The following is a 19,580-nucleotide window of genomic DNA, read 5'->3' as shown; positions in this document are numbered from 1 at the left end:
AAGAGTCCAAAGGATAACAGCAAATTCCAATTCTGAGCATGAATCAGTATCCAAGGTAACAAGATGGGAGTACAGCTTTAGTTGTTGTTCTCGGCAGTAAGAATGCTTAACCTCAAATACAAGATCCAGAAACAGGAGACAGAGCAGGCAGAAATAAGGGGGGTTGGGGGGAGCCTGGATTTTCTCCAGGGCTGAGACTTATTAGATTGTACAAGACTGAATTTCTTGGCTACCATATAATAATGATAAAATTGGGAAGTGGTCATTGATGAAAAGCTAAATATTTTGTATTAATTACCAATAAATGTACTGTTATATGTTAAGTGATATTGGGTATTAAGATGTTAAGTGTAAGATGATATCCCAGCCCTGTTTACCATTGAGGGAGAATACTTGATATTCTACCAGGTTAGATCCCTACTGGTTTTGAGTCAATAAAGCAACCTGCCAGAGAATGAAACTGAGACTGTTAACCATGATATACTCTGGGTTTAATTCTGACCTATGCTGATTTTTAAAAGATATGTATTTTTAAGTGGTAGTGTATTTATGAAATAGAGAGAAGAAAACCAAATGCAATAAAAATCACCCAAAATTCCATTCCCAAAGATAGTCTCTATTAACATCTTAGTCTTGTACTATATTTTACACACACACACATTTGTACACATATTGTACATACTATATGACTCTCAGGCAAGTTGACTTAACCTTATCTTACCTTACTTTATTCATCTGCAAAATGCAGATAATAACAATATACCATTATACCATATGTTCTAGTTTGCTAGCTGCTGGAATGCAACACATCAGAGATGGATTGGCTTCTAATAAAAGGGGATTTATTTTGTTAGTTCTTCAGAGGAAAGGCAGTAACTTTGAACTGAGGTTTTTTCTTACGTGGAAAGGCACAAGGCAATCTCTGCTGGCCTTCTCTCCAGGCCTCTGGGTTCCAGCGTCTTTCCCAGGGGTGATTCCTTTCTGCATTTCCAAAGGCCTGGTCTGAGCTGCGAGTGCTGAGATGAGGTATGCTGAGCTGCTTGGGCTGTATTACCTTGAGCTCTCTCATTTAAGCACCAGCCAATTAAATCAAACATCATTCATTACAGCAGGCACACCTCTTAGCTGACTGTAGATGTAATGAGCAACAGATGAGGTTCATGTACCATTGGCTCATGTCCACAGCAACAGAACTAGGTACCTTCACCTGGCAAAGTTGACAACTGGATCTAACTACCACACCATATAAGGCAGTTGGGAAATTAAATAGTTAATATTTGAATGTGAAATATACATATGTTAACCACCATTTCACTTATCAATGAAAATGAGTTTTTCATGGCATTAAATAGTATTTTATTCTTCAAAAATTAGTTTTAGAAGTTGAAAAGAATTCAATTATGTATCATAATTTGTTCCATTAATCCCACTTTATTATATGCTTAGGTAATTTATTGTGTTTCACTTATATAAACCAAGCTGCAAGGAATTTTCCAGGTATACCTACTTTTCTTGGGAAAAGTTTTGACTTGTCTCTCCAAATTCCACTCCAGAAAGGAATTTATGAACCAACTTTAATCCTCATCAGCACTTTATTGTATTTACTGGACATTATAATTTAAGTATTGCCAATTTGCTGTTCAAAAAATATATCATGTTGATTTTATTTTTAATTTCTTGTTCTGAATTTCTTGAAGGAAAACATCTGAATGAATCTTGCAAAAAGGAATCATGCTGACTAGTGAAGGGCATATCTAAAATTAGAAAGTCAAAGTAGTAAAATGGTATTTATATTTCAATTACAAAAACCCTTCTAATACAGTAATGTAAACAACTTATTAATGAAATTTGCCTTTGCACATGACATAAAAAATTTTATTAGTCAGGAATCAACAAATTTTTACTCAGCACATATTCTGCTATATCTAATACATATGAGAAGCCAAAATATTTTAACATATAGTTAGATGCAATTTAGGCAACTTATTACATGCAAATGAAAAAATATAATGGAAGGCCCTACTTCCAAAATTAGTTGGCATGTAAATGATTCAACCTTCAGTTCTTGACTTCAAAATGTTTGATAGAAAGATCTCTCAAGTGTTGGCAAGGAAAAAAAAATTTTCCAGTTACACTTTGAAACTGTGAAAAGATACAGAAATGTAAACTACTGCTATATTACCTTAAAGAGCACTGATCTTGATGACAGAAAACCTGGGATTCAAGTTCCAAGTAGTGTGCTGAGTAGCTGTGTAAACTCAGACAAGTCATTTTACCTCTCTGATCCATAATTTCCTCATTTATAAAGGGAGGTGGGGCACAAGTATATATTAAACCCCTCTACTAGGTGCTTTTGCTAAGATAAATGGAATAATTGACCCATGGTTTTATTGTAAGGATTGAATAAAAAAAGAATATGATAAAAGTAAATGCTATACCAATCAATGTTATTTAGTGTTAACAATCCTTTTTATATAAAAGCAACCATAAATACAGTGTAGAAAAGTATTGGAAGCAAGGATTTCTGACATACTATAGGACGATATCATAGACTTCTCTTATAAACCCTGCTTCCCCTCAGAGCTTAGAGGGTATATCTAAGTAAAGTTATGCAAAGGAAATAGAATTGTTTTTACCCTCTTATTCTACAATTTTCTGCAGTGAAAATCAGTGGAAGAAGGGTGGTCTTTCTTGACCACATTGCATTTGTATTGGTCAAATATTAATTAATGATTTTGATCTTGTCCTACGGATGGCAAGTTGTAAAATTGAAGCAAATCCTTCTTACAGGTCACATCATTGCCATTAGCCAATTATGGATTTTCTCTCCAATGCAGACTAAGAGAACACTTTATCATGCCCCTGAACCTCTACTCCTTAAAGAGCTTACTTTCTAAAAATAGTCTAGTATATTTTTTTTTTTTTTTTTTAAAGACAGAGAGAAGGAAGGAAGGATAGAAGGAAGGAAGGAAGGAAGAAAGGGAAACATTTTTAAACATTTTCTTGTTTTATTGTATTCTGTTTCTCCGTTTTTGTTACATGGGCTGGGGCCGGGAATCGAACCGAGGTCCTCTGGCATAGCAGGCAAGCACTTTGCCCGCTGAGCCACCGCGGCCCGCCTAAAAATAGTCTAGTATATTTTTATATGTTTTACAAGTTTTTGCTTCCCTGTCCATTGGGTTTTTGTCACTTTTCTTTGTTGTTTGTTCTTCATAATATATTGTGGAAATTGCAAGGGAGGATAAGTCTTCGTATATAAACCTGTGGAATTAAGACAGAGCTTTTTGTACTGTATGAATGGTCATGCTGCCATCTAAATGCATCTTTTTTGGACCTTTTATACAATTATTCACTTTAGATGCAATTTGGTTCAAAATGAATGGGCAATTCACCTCTTAGCTTTTAGGATTCTTAACTTATTTACATTCTAGGTTTATGCCATATAATTACTTTTAATTATTAGTGAATGATTAAAAGTATGAAAATGTGGTTAACATTATTAAGTTGATTATATTTTTAACTTAATTTTCCTCATGCAGGCCAGTGTCAAGGATACAGGATATTTGCATGCAGCAATACATCATCGTCTTGTTGCCCTTCGAAGCTTCGATAAGCAGAATGATGTAAGTCAAGCTGCAAGTCGGTCAGAAACAAGCCTTCAACAGTTAAACTATGATAGCTGTGATGAGGATGAGGATGATTTCATCCAAGTCATTAAAAATGGATCAGGTAAACAACTTTTCTTTTAGGTCAGAAGTTTAAAAAAGAAATCTTATGCACGATGAGAAATAGTTAAAAAATGGAACTGATCCGTTTAAAGTGGGTGGTGGTTAGAACCCTAGCTGTTTCAATCTGAGGAGTGGGTTCTGAAAGTTCCTATCCTCATCGGTGGCTTTCATTAGGATTTCATCAAAAGCCAACCTCACCACAATACCTGTACATTGTCTGCACATCAAATTGCACAAGACTAATTTTACAATTTAAAATATTACATTACTGTCCTTGAACTAGCCAGTTTTTTTTCTATTTCTCTTCATTTGTTCTCTTTCTCCCATTATTGGCTAGAATAAAAGAAATTATACACACATATAATGAGTCTTCAGGCAAATCTGGCTTGAAACCCTCAAAATATTATTCATTCCTCTTTTGGAAGAATAACTAGATTGTACAAGTGCTATTTTTAAGGACCTCCTTTGCCTAAGGGCAAGAAGTACTACTTTTGTTGTGTCAGGATTCGTGAACACTGAATTGAAGGGTGAAGTGGAGCCAGTAGTAAAGAGATTTTTAGGTTTCGGTGCTTGTCCTGCTAAGTGTGGCTTTAAAACTAAAATTCATCATCGTTTTTGGAGAAAAACATTGTTAAAGAAATAATAACTTCAATTTTGTTATACAGATACAGCAACTCCAATAAAGTCATCTAAGTATTTTCAGTAGTAGTTTCACTTAGCCCTGAATTCTATTCTATAGAGGAACAACTGAGTAAAATGCTTTTAAATACAGTATATTAGTAAACATTTTTAAACTTTTAATCATTTTATATCTTAAAGCTGCCTTCATCCGACATAATTTAAAAATCTATCTAAGAACATCTGCAGAACTTGATGAAGTATCTTCCTTTGCCTAATTCAAAAATAAAATCGAGAGGAAAAATAGGCAAAATATGCAGACCAGGATCATAACCTGCTGGTCTAAGTGAGCCAGAGAGCTAAAGTGAACATGATATGTTTTGCTACTTTACACAAATCTATTAAGCAGTTTATCATTCTTTGAAAATTATTAAATGAATGATTAAAATTATATTTTACATTTATATTGTTAATGCTAAAATGTAGTCTTAAAAAAATAAGAGCTGGTATGTATTAAAAATGTTATATGAAATAAGGACTAAATGACAAATCATCTCATTGGCCAATGACACATGTTAATGTGTCCATTAAAGGGTGATATGCAACTATCTTTATGTAAAATTAGCAACAAAGCAAATGTCAATTATATGAAAGCCACCCCTATTCTTTCTTTTCTAACTCAGTATCTTCTCCAGAAGGTGGTGCATATCAATACTGATACCTTATGGAAGCAAACAAAAGTCCAATTTTTTGGACTTTGTTGCCCATGAATTAAGGAAGGGTTTAATTATCTGAAAATGTCATGTTTAAAATTATTAGCACATTTATAAATGTTGCTTGTAAAAATATAGATTCTATATGTTTCATTTCTTCAGCAGTTAGCATGTTTATGAGTATTCATGTTTAGTTGTATTCACTATTAAATCCAATCTAAATAGAAAATTGTATAATAAAATATTTTAAATTTACATCACAGATCCTCCTAGGTGGACCCACAGACAGTTGGTTGCCTGTTCATGAGCACTAGCTACTCTAAACATGACAACATCTACAAAAAGATTGGCCACCTTACTGAAAATATTAAACCATCCTAACTGAATGAGGAAATCCTATTTATTCCTTAAAGGGTTTTAATGGGAAAATTAAAAATATATATTATTTGTTGTAATTAGAAGTTTTTTCTTTATGTAGTCTAATAATTCTGAGATTTTACATTTGATTATTGTGGAGTAATGGCAGAATTTAAGAAACACATGGACTTCAGAAGTTCAAACTTCATAATTTCTGAAGCAGTTAAATTAGAATACGATTTGATAATTAATTTGGACTATTCATCACATTGATGGATTTAATAGTTAAAATTATGAATTGCTGGATTTGATAAATAGCTAACTAAAATATTTATTTTTTTCAGTCAAACATGGCCTGGACATAAAATAAATATTTTGCAAAATTTCCAGAATCAGTTCTTTGAAAAGTACTATAACAGCATAATAACATTTCATTAAATCATGTTTTTCTTCTACGAAAACGTGTATTTTCATTAAACATTTTGATTTCCTAATATTGTAAGCTAATATATTCATGGTATGAATTAAAGAGAATATATCTATTCTTTGACTTATATCCATTGCACCTTGCCTCCAACAGTTGTTGAATAAACAAAATAAGCCATTACCTATGTTTCAAAACAGCAAGTATAAAAAATGCCAAATATGTTAACTTGTTATTCTTTATTTATATAATTAAATTTTCTGTGATATTCTATTAGATATGGCTATAAAGAGACCTTTTTTAAACAGACGTACCATGTGTAGCCAAATGAGTCTTTTTCCTAAATGTCATTATTACAATAGAGTATAAAGTTATTTCAACAATTATGCTACAGAGTTTTGATGTTCTTCTTTTGAGATTCATTTCAGAGACACTTCATGGGTCATGCAAGAAAATTTATCTCAGTACTTATAGCCGTATTTCCTTTTTCATCCCAGTGGTATATCCAGCTTGATCACCCGTGCTTCATATGACTTTTCATTGTGCCCACTAATCGATTATGCTATTAGGGATAAGATTCAGAATTCCAAACTTATTGAACTATGACAACATATTTAGAATAAAGATACAATTTTGCAAAGTGCTACCTTTTTTTTGACTGTGATATGAATAGCTTTATTTATTTTTTTTAATTAGAGAAGTAGGTTTACCAAAAAAAGACATGCAGAAATACAGAGTTCCCATATACCTCCCTATTATTAACACCTTGCATCAATGTGCTACCTTTGTTATGACTGATGAAAAAATATTATTACAATTGTACTATGGCCCATTATAGTACAATTAGGGTTTACATTAGGGTTCACTGTGTTGTACAGTCTTATTTGTTTTGTTTTTTTGTTTTCATTCTAGTGACACGTATACACCCTAAAGTTTCCCTTTTTAACCATATTCAACTATATAATTCAGTGCTGTTGTGCTACCATCACCATGACCCATTTTACCAAAACTTCCCCATCACCCCAAACAGAAATCTTGTCAAGCATTAACTACCAATTCCCTACCCTAATCCTTGTATCTGGTAACCTGTATTCTAGCTTCTGGATTTTTAAAAAATATTTTTTATTGTGAAATAAAACATATATACAAAAAAAGCAATACATTTCAAAGTTCATTGTAACAAGTAGTCATAGATCAGATTTCAGACTTAGGTATAGGTTACAGTTTCAGATTTTTCCTTCTACCTGGTCCAAGACATGGAGAATAAAAGAAATATCAATATAATGATTCAACAGTCATACTCATCTGTCATCTTCTCTATTATAACTCCTCCTTCCCCTTTTATCCTTTTCCCAATCTTTAGGGGTACTTGGGCTATGCCCATTCTAACTTTTTCATGTTGGAAAAGAGTGTTGATAATGTGGGGTAGGGGGATGGAACTAGCTGATGTTCTTGGAGAGATTGGCCCCTCTGGCTTTCAGGACTTTTCTGGCCTAGGAACCATCTGGAGGTTGTAGGCTTCTGGAAAGTAATCTTAGAGTGTGAAGCATTTGTAGAATCTCAGATAGAGCCCTGGAGGTTCTTTAGGGTTAACAGGAATGTATTTGGTTGGGGTTTGGCAAACCCTGGTAATTAGCAGTATCTAGCTGAAGCTTGTATAAAAGTAACCTCTAGAGTGGCCTTTCAACTCTATTTGAACTCTCCTAGCCACTGATAACCATATTTTGCTACATTTCTTTTCCCTCTTTTGCTCAGGAAGGCTTTTTCAACCCCACCGTGCCAGACCCATGTTGCCAGGGAGACTTTTACCCCTGGATGTCATGTTCCATGTAGGGGGAAGGGTAATCATTTACTTGCAGAGTTGGGCTTAGAGAGAAAGAGGCCACATCTGAGTAACAAAAGAGGTTTTCTGGAAGTAACACTTTGACATAACTATAGGTAGGCTTAGCTTCTCCACGACAGAAATAAGCTTGACAAAAGTAAGCCTCAAGATCAAGGACTTGGCCTGTTTTCCCTCCTGCCCCTCAAGGGCCTCAGCCAATACTTTTTTTTTTTTTTAATATTTTTATTGCCAAACTTTAACAAACAAACATACAAACATTCTTGACATACAAACATTCTATACATGGTTACAATCAATGGCTCACAATATCACATAGTTGCATATTCAGCCCCATGATCATTTTTTTGAATACTTTGTATTTCTCCAGCAAAATAAAGAAAAAAGAAAAAACTCATATATATACTAGTCCCCATACCCCTCCCTCTCAGTGACCACTAGTATTTCAATCTACTCAATTTATTTTAACCTTTGTTCCCCTTATTATTTATTTTTTATCCATATTTTTTACTCATTTGTCCATACCATAGATAAAAAGAACATCAGCACAAGATATTCACAATCAGACAGTCACATTGCAAAAGCTGTATCATTATACAATCATATTTAAGAAACATGGCTACTGGAACACAGCTCTGTAGTTTCAGGCACTTTCCTCTAGTCACTCTAATACACTATAAACTAAAAAGGGGATATCTATATAATGAAGAATGAACAGGGGTAAAAAAAAAAGAATGAACAGGAAGCAGGGATGTGGTGATGATGAGCAGAATATTTCTTCAACAGTCTTAGCTGTAAAGGGAAGGGAGGTGATATGGTAAAATGCCAGTGTGGTACACAGGGCTTAGAAGGCTTTTGTTTTTTTCTTTAAGATGTGCAAGTTGAAATACTGAAGAGGAAAATCCAATAGAGAGGAAGAATTAAAGACATAAGAGACAATAACTTGAAGCAATATATACATATATATATTTTAAATATTTTTATTGAGAAATATCCATACACATACAATCCAACCATATTATACAATCAATGGCTCATAATATTATTACATAGTTGTGTATTCTTCACCATGAACAGTTTTAGAAGTCAAAACAGTATCTTTGAGAAGACAGAATGGGGTTAAAAATAATGGTATTCCAACTGAGACATCAATGTAAATGTTTGTAGCTGGAAATGTGGGGGGGGGGGGAGCCAAAACTTTTAGTTTTTACTGAATGGCATGTAATCTAAAATTTTATATATGCATCAAAAACTCATATTTTGATCCAAAATAGGTTCTCCTTACTCATTTTCTCTTTCAAATGGATCAATTAGCATTCTCCTGCTCACCCAGGCTTCAGACCTGTGTCATCCCTAACTTCTTCCCTTTCTTCCTCATATCTAATGAATAATGAATTATTAGAGTAGTAAGAACAGAGGGGACCTTCGCGATGTTCAAGTTAAAGATGACTAACTCACAACCCACAGAAGAGAGGTATGCTTAAGGGGACATTATAAGTCACTATTAATCAGTTTGCTCTGAGGCAAAGTTCCCGGCCAAAAGGGATGTGTGACCTAAAAGTAAACACCTGTAAGACTCGTCTAATACACTATCTGGCACATAGTAGGCATTCAATAAATATTGAGTGAACTCCTGAATGGAATGTTGATGGTGGTGGCAAGCTGAGAAGAGTCACAGATTCATGGAGTCAATTTGAGCTTGATAGTACCTGGAAATCACTCTTTCAAAACCCTGCTTTTACAGACAAGGAATGTGAGGCCCAGAGAGATGAAGTTACCAGTCCAATCTAAAAACTAGTCTCTATTAGTGCCAGCACCACAAGGGAGCAAAGAGGGTGCCAAAGCAAGGCTTCAAGGAGTTGGAGGAATAAACAGGAGGTTGTGCCCTGCCATTTGGGTCTTACTTTTGTAACAAGAGCATTTCCTTCCATTCCCATTACTACTTTCTAACCCAGGTCCTTATCACTTCATGCAATACCATCCCCACAGCCTTCACCAGCCCTCCTTCTATCCCTTGCCTCTCAATTTACACAACCTTTCAAAGCCAGATCAACAGTCATCAAACACTGCTTACAATGACTCCTCGGTTAAAAGCCTTCAAGGGCTCAATAGACTGTCTCTAGGATAAAGTTCAAATGACTAGCATTCTTAATCCTCCACTCTAGTCCTATCTACTTTTTCAAGCTTATCTCCCCATTAAAAATGCTCCTTTTAGCTAGACTCCTGTATCCCATAATTCTCAAATTCCTTATACAGCTAGGCCTCTTTTTCTCTAGGAGCTGTTTCTTCCATAGTCAGCAGGGCAGACCTCCTGTGTACGTGCACAGATCCCCGCGCCTAGGGAGGCCCAGGTGCTAGGCTTACTGCGTGCTGTTGGTCCTGAAATTCTTAATTCTTCAACAAGGCCTTTTCGGTTTACATTTTGCCCTAGACCTCGCAAATTATGTAGCCGGTCTTGGGTCAGTCTCCTCAGCCCCTACCCCAGCGCTGAGTATTTTATCACCACTCTGCACGCTTTGGCTGAATGAATTAATAAAGGGTATGAGCTCTCGCCTAACAAGCAATAACGAAAAAGACGAAGACTGCAGCGAAGAGGCGAGCGCCATTGGCCTTCCCGCCAAGTGCTCAAAACCCTACCCAGAGTCCCCGCGCCGCCTCAGACCGGTTCCAGTCAGATTCCTCCCGGCGGCTCCAGCGCCAAATAGATTTTCAGCTCTTCCCGCCGCCCCAACCAATGCGCGCCGCCCCTCGGGCTCGGAAACCGCAGCGGGCTCTGATTGGCTGGCAATGTTAGCCTGGGGGGAGGACGAAGAGCTACGGCCAGGGAGGGGGTGGTGCGAGAGGTCGGCCTACGGACGGAGAGGACACTGCGCAGGCGTGAATAGGAACGAATAAACAAACAAACAAAACCAGCCTCTTTATCCTCCAGGACTCACCGGCCCACCTTCTCCTCCCTGGGGCTCGCTAGCCTTCCAATCGCCCCGCTTTCCCCGCCCCCTTAACGTCTCGGCACGTCCCACTCGGGGCCCGGGCCGCGCACGGCTTTGCATTTAACCTCCGCCGACCCAATGCGAAGTTAGAGGGTAGGGCGGCGCGACTGGCGCGCCGTCCAGACCGTGGAGAGCGGAGGGAGGATCCGGAGCGTGCAGCCCCCTGGGGGGCCGACCATGACTTGCTATCGAGGCTTTCTGCTGCGCAGCTGTCGCCGCGTGGCGGACGGGCGGGCGGCGGCGCTCAGCGCGCCAAGCGCGGGAGGCCCCGCCGCGCGGTCGCGGTTCGGCAGTGAGGGCGGCTGCCCGCGGCACCTGGGAAAGGGACAGCCGCACGAGCTGGCGGGCTGTGGTAGCCGCCCAAACGGCGGCTTCCGCCCTTCCCGGGTAGTGGTGGTGGCCAAAACCACCCGGTACGAGTTCGAGCAGCAGCGGTACCGCTACGCGGAGCTCTCGGAGGAGGACCTGAAGCAGCTGGTGGGTCCCGCGGCCGGGCGGCCCCCGCCGTTAAGTCTCGGCTCAGCCTTGGCCAGTTCGCTAACTCGGCCGCGGCTCTGGGGGCGGGCGTGGAGGGTGCCTGCGGGGCGAAGCCTCTCTGGACGACTCTCCCCAGAGACCCCTAGATGCCCAGCCTGCCTCGTTTGCGGACCCGCGATACCTTTGGCTTCGCTTGTGAGGCCTTCTTGGGTCGCTGTTATTGTAGAGACCCAAGGCGGGGGCGCACCGAGGAAGCCTTGGGTGGAGGAAGAAGGGCTGTTGAGTGGCCCCACAAGGTGGGAGGGCTATGAGCATTCACTTGTGCCCACCTCACCCCAACTCCCTGGTCGGGAATGGCAGGGGGAAGGGAAAAGTCCGAAAAAGTGCAGTCCATTCCCCAAGAAAGAGGTGGCCCGAGGCCTTGAGCTCTGGAAGCCCTGGGAACAGCCCCGGGGGCCCCCTGACGGAGAGCAGGGCGACGGTGCTGCGGACACACCCCCTTTCACTCGGCAGGACCGTGAGGCCTGGACAAACCGTAAAGCCCATCTGGGATGGGCCTTTTCCATGCTGGAACCTGGTTGTCAGTCAAGGTTCTAGCAGGTGGGTTTAACAGCGCACGTGTCTGTTGTGTCAGGCAGAGCAAGGAGAACATTTCAGTTGAGTATCTGTTCCTGAGTAGAAAGGTCAGACAAGAGATAGGTAAACCGGGTAATGTGTGAAATAAAGAGCGTGCATCTATTAAGTGGCAGGAATGCCGCAATAGACTGTATTACACTGAGACATCCTTAATATCTCTGCAAGCTCTATAAATACATGTCAAGGGAAAAAACCTGAATGTTGCTCGCGCCACCACTCCTTCCCCGCCTTTTTTTTTTTTTTTAAACTTTTGATACATGTCCCCACCCACCAACTTTAGGAAAAGAAGTGTGATTGATCCTGCCATAAACTAATTGTATGCCCAGGACAGTATCTCCATTGGAAATTTCTAATTGTTGGTACAAAATATTTTGAAATTAATTGCCTGTAACCATTATGTGGTTTAAATAATTTTCTATAGGAGTAGAGAATTATAGTGTATTATGTCTGTTCTTTTCCAAACGTCTGGTATCCTTCCTAATCTTTCAACAGCAAATTTATATTTGTAAAGGCAGCAAACAAATTGTAAATAATCTTTGCTTAAACTACTGAATCTATTTTCAGCATGAAACATTTTGATTCTTTAATCATTTAACTGAAAAAGGCCTCAGCATTCATCTGAATGGATACTAGGTACAGATTTGTTTTGTCTCCTTTCCCTAAGTGTTTGAAGGTAGCAATTTATAGAAAACCTCATTTGTAGAATAAATCAACAAACCGTTTGAGCTGGAGGTTGGATTAGTTGTGTTAGGGCTTGAAATAGGGGTGAAACAGGAAATCCTATTGTCAGAAGAAAGCACGTTTCTATTTCCGAAAAGAGGTGTGTCCTTTGGGTTGTAATTCTAATTTGGTAAAGTCTACTTTTTTGAAATTGTCAAATGACATATACACATATGCTCTTCATACAATTTTATAGAAACTTACAACAATTTAAAATAATATGCTCAGTTGGCATGCTCAGAGTGTGGGATTGGGGGTCAAGGCCATGCTTCAGTGTGGTTAACTTCTTATGAATCTTTTAAATTTTTCTGGGCTTCATCAGTGAAAATGATACTTTTTGGGTCATATTGTCAGTTTTCAGAGAGTTTCCACCTTCTTCAGTATGTGAAATACTACGGTTGGACTAGATAGCCTCCAAGGTCCTTTCTAGTGGTGGCATTTGGAAATTCTGGCTCACTTTTTCAAGGCCTCAATACAGTGGGTGGCATCTGAGTTAGGATTAACTCTTGGACCTCTGAACTAGATTGCCACTAATAAAAGTTTTTTAAATGGAGGCAAATCGATAAGTCTTTACAAATTGAACTACCTAGTGTACACACTCTGAGGATCTGAGGAGAAATCTCTGATGGGTAAATATTTGTATGTGACTAGGTAATGCTGATCAGAATGAGAAAACTTTGAAGTAAAATTCCTGAGCTTTAGAACACACAGTTTTGTAATTGCTAGGAAGTGGAATAGTTTTTGTGGTTTTTGTCATTCCACTTAAATGTTGTGGGATTAGTTCTTTATGGATTTGAGTTTATTTTATCATTTATTTTAAGGCAGGTACTGAGAATGAAATAGCATTAGGTGGGACCCAGATAGAGATCAGGAAGAGGCCAAAGAATACTGGACTGTGTGAAGTTTATCTATAATGGGATTCTGTGATAGCAATGAGAAGATGATCATTGTTGTTTGCTATATTGCTGGGATACTAAGGCTTATGAATCATGTGATTTGGATATAAAAGAAAGTGCCCAAGTTTTTAATCGAGGCTTTGGCACCACTGCTGCTATGGCTTTAGTGTCATAGTGACCTGAAGTTTTGTTTTAAAGCATTTTCTTTTGTTGTTGTTTTGTTGCAAAGTGGGTCTCATTAGGTTGTTAAAAATGCAAATGGAAGATGAGCGTGGTGTGCCAGTATAATTTTATCCCCTGAAACCTGTTTTCTAACTTTGTATAAACACAGAATTAGAAGAAATGTTTCTTAGTTGATAAAGCATGCCAAGAAAAGGTTTACATCTTTCAAAGTGGGTGAAAGTTTGACTTGCTATTATTACTATTTCATTTTGGTTAAATTGTTTTACTCTTAAACCTTGTTTTCCCCCCTCCTAACCCCTCAATCAGTGATTTGTGAGTACAGGATTATTCTAGTCAAGAATTTTTACCTCTATTGGCTCATGACCTTCCAAGGGTTAATAGAACTATTAGTATGATTTATTTACATCTTGAGAGTTGTTGGCAAATGTGAAACTTTTATTAATTGGGTCCATGACAAAAATTAGACCTGTAGATGAATCAAGGCTGATTTAGAGAGGGTGTTGACACTGGAAAGGTGTCGGCCAAAGAAAAAGTTTTATCTTAAAAAGCTATTAATATTTGCCATATAAGCAATTAGCAATTTCTACCTTCTTCTCCTCTACTCCAAGTCTCACAACTCCAGAGGCAACCCATTTAATGGTTTCTTTTTTAATTATCTTTTTAATGGGCTAGAAAAATTTCATTTAGCAGTCCTCTCTATTATTGGATTAGATTATTCCTTATTGTTTTCCTGGTTAATTTGAGAGTACAGTGCCTTGGATTTTGACGGTATAGCTAAGGTTATAGCTCTTAGGCAGGTAATACTTTTGCCACATGGTATGCAATAGATGTACTATATACAATATGAGTACAAGTTAAGTTTCCGTAGTGTAGTGGTTATCACATTCTCCTGACAATATGAGTATTTATAAAATAAAGAACAGGATCTGACCAGAGCCTTCTAACCGAGCCCTGTTCCTCTGAAATCTTCCAGGCAAAGGCACTGGAGTGGTCTATCTAAAGTGAACATCTGGTTACTCCACTTCTCTGTTCAGAACTCCTCAAAAGCTCCATATTGCCTGTAGAGTCACCTAGGGAACTTGTTAAAATGCAAATACCAGAACTTTAACCTTCAATATCTGGTTTATTCTGTGGAGAATTCCCAGACATTGCCTTCCTGAACCATGCTTCTAACACTTTCTGACTCTGGTTGAATTCCCGGGATTTGTAGTTTTAACAAGATTCCAAGTTTGTAAGTGGTCCTCAGATCATACTTTGAGAAAGATTGCAGTAGACTAAATTTCACGATCCTTAGTATATCACAGAGGCCCTTCCTGAACTGGCACCTGTCCACTTCTTGACTTTCATTTCTGATCACTGCTAGTTTTGAACTTTATTTTCCAGCAATATTAACTCGCTTTAGTTTCCATTAGATGTTGTGTTTATTTCATTTATTTATGGCTCAGTGACACATTAAAATAGTTGAAAATGTAAAAGATGCAGAAGAGTGAACAGTGAAAAGTCTTTCTCTGATCCCTGTCACCTGAGCACTTGGTTTTTGTTCCTGGATATAACCAGTATCATCAATTTCTTGTGTTTCCTTCCAGAAATAATCTGCACATACAAAAGTCAACACAGTGAAATTTTCTCTTTGACCTATCCCTTTTTACTTTATAATAGCATACTACGTAAGTTGTTCTGCACCTTGTTTTGTTTTTTTTTTTTCAACTTAATGTTTGTGGAGATTGTCTATATGGGCAATAAAGAGGGACTGCATTCTTTTTGTTTGTTTTGTCTTTGCCTTAATTTATTTAACGCTTAGATTGGTCTTAATCTTCTGCTGTTAAATACATTCTGCAATGAATAACATTTGTGTCAGTTGATGTATGTGTGAATCAAGCTCCTAGATGAATGCCTGAAAGGCAAATTGCTGAATTAAAAGGCAGGTGCATTTGAAGTTTTTATAAGTATTGCCAAATTGCCCCCCCCCCCCCCCATTAAGGAGTTATACCAACATATATACTTTGACCAGCAGTTTATGAGGTTGCCTGTTTTCCCAAACACAGTTTATCAAATTTTTGGATCTTTGCCAACCAAGAAGGTGAAAAATGGTATTTTGGGATGATTTAATTTGCCTCCCATAATGTCTTTACTTTTGTAGCTTCCTTTGCTTTAGATGCTCCACTCTATCTTCTAGCCAATTTCTACTCCTCCTTTGAGGTCAAGCTCAGTCATTACTCCCTCAGGAAGCCACCTTTAATAGCCTTGCTGAGCCTCTCTCTGGCCACATATTATTAAAGATAATACGTCTATCTTTAGGCTTTCCACATTAGACTATGATCTGTGATGATTTTTTTCCTTAAACTGTAGACTTTTTGAGGGCAAAGACCACATCTTGTCGTCCTCTTCACCCCTTTACTAAAAAAAAGGTGGTAAAAAGTTTCCGATGTCCTCTAAAATAATTTTTAGTTCTTTTTTACTTGAGGCTGGGAACTAGCTTTCTTCCAGTTTAGTCTTATTACTACTTTCAGTCTTCCAGAAGATGTTAGCTGCTGAAAGCTTAAGGCACAGGCTACCAACATGGGTTCCTTGAAAGCAGTTCATTGGGTAAGTATGTTTGAGGTACATGAGCCTAAATAAAAGATGACTGTTCTAGTTTACTAGCTGCCGGAATGCAATATACCAGAAATGGAATGGCTTTTAAAAAGGGGAATTTAATGAGTTACAAGTTTACAATTCTAAGGCCGAGGAAATGTCCCAGTTAAAACAAGTCTATGGAAATGTCCAATCACAGGCATCCAGGGAAAGATACCTTGGTTCAAGAAGGCCAGTGAAGTTCAGAGTTTCTCTCTCAAGTGGAAAGGCACATGGCGAACACAGAGTTTCTCTCTCATCTGGAAGGGCACCTGGTGAACACAGTCAGGGTTTCTCTCTCATCTGGAAGGGCACATGGTGAACATGGCATCATCTGCTAGCTTCTTCTCCTGGCTTCCTGTTTCATGAAGCTCCCCAGGAGGCATTTTCCTTCTTCATCTCCAAAGGTCTCTGGCTTGTAGGCTGTCTGCTTATCGTGGCTATAGTGTTCTTCTCTGCTCTCTCTGATTCTCTCATTCTCCAAAATGTTTCCTCTTTTATAGGACTCCAGAAACTAATCAAGACCCGCCCAAATGGGTGGAGACATGTCGATACCTAATCCAGTTTAACAACCACTCTTGATTAAATCACATCTCCAGGGAGATTATCTGATTACAGATTCAAACATACAGTATTGAATAGGGATTATTCTGCCATTATGAAATGGGATTTTGATTAAAACACGGCTTTTCTGGGGTCCATACATCCTTTCAAACCAGCATAATGACCTTTATTTGATTATGGGATTTTTGGGGGTGGGGTTGGGGGTGAGGGCAAAAAACATTAAAAATTCCGTGGAATGCCACTTGGAAAATAGAAGCTTAAAGTATACTCCCTTCCGTAAATATTTGCAGTTAAAAGGAGACTTAAAAAGATGTAAAGAATTAAATATCACAGTAGCTAAAATTCCCCCATTAGAGAGTCATTGGCATATGTGTTCTAGAGCCTTGATTTTCAACCTTCCCTGTGTGTTAAGATTGCGTGGGGGAGGTTTTTAAAGCTACATCTGGCCAGCCATGAGATTATAAATAGTATAGTTTTTCACTGTGATCATTTTTCCCATATTTTTAATTATATGATTTAAGCTCTGAGAAAAAAAGTGTTTATTGATGCACATTAATATCTCAACTGCTTAGGTATAAGTTCACTTTATTTCACCATCATTCATATTTTTAATATGTAACGGAAATGTACATTTCAAAATATAAGGAAAAAAATGCAAAAAATAGGAAAGTATGCCAGTTATTTCATGCTTTAGGAAAATTCATTATATGTACTTTTTCTCTATAATAAGCTACTGGATTGCATTGTGCAGGAAATTGGACCAGCCTTTTGTAGAACATTTGCATTCAGGGTGGGTTTGCCTGATTGGCTCTCTTCTTAATAAAATTGGTAGAATTAGAACATAAAGAATAGAATAGTTCTTGGCCTGTGTAACTTAATCATCATCATTGAAATTTAGTGGCCTAATGAGTATTTTACAGTTCTCAAATAGGAGTAAAGCATATGGCTCATTTGTTAAGTGTTATTATGTGGCCACAATGACATGATATAGTAGACAAGTCCTGAATTAAGAGCAGAAGATCTGAGTTTTGATCCTGGAACTACTGTATAATTGACTTTGTAAACTTGAGCAAATAACCACTTTCAGCCTCTTCACCTATGAAAGGTATAATAATACCTGTTTTCCTTTTTTACATAATTTTTGGGAAGATCAAATTAAAAAGTCTATAATTTAAAAAAATTTAAAGCAGCAGAATCTAATTCTAATTTTACAGCTCCAATGATGATCATTATGTAAATGCCACTGTTAAATTTATTAAATCTTTTTTTTTGACATTTTTTTTTATTAATTAAAAAAAGAATTAACAAAACAATTAGAAATCATTCCAATCTACATGTACAATCAGTAATTCTTAATAACATCACATAGTTGCATATTCATCATTTCTTAGTACATTTGCATCGATTTAGAAAAAGAAATAAAAAGACAACAGAATAAGAATTAAAACAATAATAGAAAGAAAAAAAAAAACAAAAACAAAAACAAAAAACCTATACCTCACATGCAGCTTCATTCAGTGTTTTAACATAATTGCATTACAATTGGGTAGTATTGTGCTGTCCATTTCTGAGTTTTTATATCCAGTCCCGTTGTACAGTCTGTATCCCTTCAGCTCCAATTATCCCTTCTCTTTTTTTTTTTTTAATTAACGGAAAAAAGAAATTAACCCAACATTTAGAGAGCATACCATTCTACATATGCAATCATTAATTCTTAACATCATCACATAGATGCATGATCATCATTTCTTAGTACATATGCATTGGTTTAGAAGAACTAGCAACATAACCGAAAAAGATATAGAATGTTAATATAGAGAAAAAAATAAAAGTAATAATAGTAAAATCAAAACAAAACAAAACAAAACAAAACAAAAACCTATAGCTCAGATGCAGCTTCATTCAGTGTTTTAACATGATTACTTTACAATTAGGTATTATTGTGCTGTCCATTTTTGAGTTTTTGTATCTACTCCTGTTACACCGTCTGTATCCCTTCAACTCCAATTGGCCATTATCTTACCCTGTTTCTACCTCCTGCTGGACTCTGTTATCAAGGACATATTCCAAATTTATTCTCGAATGTCTGTTCACATCAGTGGGACCATACAGTATTTGTCCTTTAGTTTTTGGCTAGACTCACTCAGCATAATGTTCTCTAGGTCCATCCATGTTAATACATGCTTCATAAGTTTATCCTGTCTTAAAGCTGCATAGTATTCCATCGTATGTATATACCACAGTTTGTTTAGCCACTCTTCTGTTGATGGAGATTTCGGCTGTTTCCATCTCTTTGCAATTGTAAATAACGCTGCTATAAACATTGGTGTGCAAATGTCCGTTTGTGTCTTTGCCCTTAAGTCCTTTGAGTAGATTCCCAGCAATGGTATTGCTGGGTCGTATGGCAATTCTATATTCAGCTTTTTGAGGAACCGCCAAACTGCCTTCCACAGTGGTTGCATCATTTGACATTCCCACCAACAGTGGATAAGTGTGCCTCTTTCTCCGCATCCTCTCCAGCACTTGTCATTTTCTGTTTTGTTGATAATGGCTATTCTGGTGGGTGTGAGATGATATCTCATTGTGGTTTTGATTTGCATTTCTCTAATGGCCAGGGACATTGAGCATCTCTTCATGTGCCTTTTGGCCATTTGTATTTCCTCTTCTGATAGGTGTCTGTTCAAGTCTTTTTCCCATTTTGTAATTGGGTTGGCTGTCTTTTTGTTGTTGAGATGAACAATCTCTTTATAAATTCTGGATACTAGACCTTTATCTGATATATCATTTCCAAATATTGTCTCCCATTGTGAAGGCTGTCTTT

At 37.6% G+C, this 19,580-nt stretch overlaps 2 protein-coding genes across 3 annotated transcripts in view; both read left to right on the top strand.

Annotated features, from left to right (window-relative positions):
* Nucleotides 1-6,226, top strand: part of RANBP3L (RAN binding protein 3 like) — a 51,669-nt gene extending 45,443 nt beyond the window's left edge. Inside the window, exons 14-15 of the mRNA XM_077115152.1 lie at nucleotides 3,540-3,729; nucleotides 5,323-6,226. Of these exons, the coding sequence (XP_076971267.1) occupies nucleotides 3,540-3,729; nucleotides 5,323-5,366 (234 nt within the window). The 3' untranslated portion in view covers nucleotides 5,367-6,226. The remainder of the gene's footprint in view (nucleotides 1-3,539; nucleotides 3,730-5,322) is intronic.
* Nucleotides 6,227-10,595: 4,369 nt separating this feature from the next.
* The window catches only part of NADK2 (NAD kinase 2, mitochondrial), a 72,708-nt gene continuing 63,723 nt past the window's right edge, over nucleotides 10,596-19,580 (top strand). For both annotated transcript variants that reach the window (XM_077116976.1, XM_077116975.1), the window contains exon 1: nucleotides 10,596-11,147. In XM_077116976.1, coding sequence (XP_076973091.1) covers nucleotides 10,848-11,147 — 300 coding nt within the window. In that variant the 5' untranslated portion in view covers nucleotides 10,596-10,847. The remainder of the gene's footprint in view (nucleotides 11,148-19,580) is intronic.

The sequence above is a fragment of the Tamandua tetradactyla genome, chromosome 9 (assembly GCF_023851605.1).
Source record: "Tamandua tetradactyla isolate mTamTet1 chromosome 9, mTamTet1.pri, whole genome shotgun sequence".
In the NCBI taxonomy this organism is placed as follows: domain Eukaryota; kingdom Metazoa; phylum Chordata; class Mammalia; order Pilosa; family Myrmecophagidae; genus Tamandua; species Tamandua tetradactyla.
Note: the sequence above shows the minus strand (reverse complement) of the source record. Positions and strands in the feature narration are given on the sequence as shown.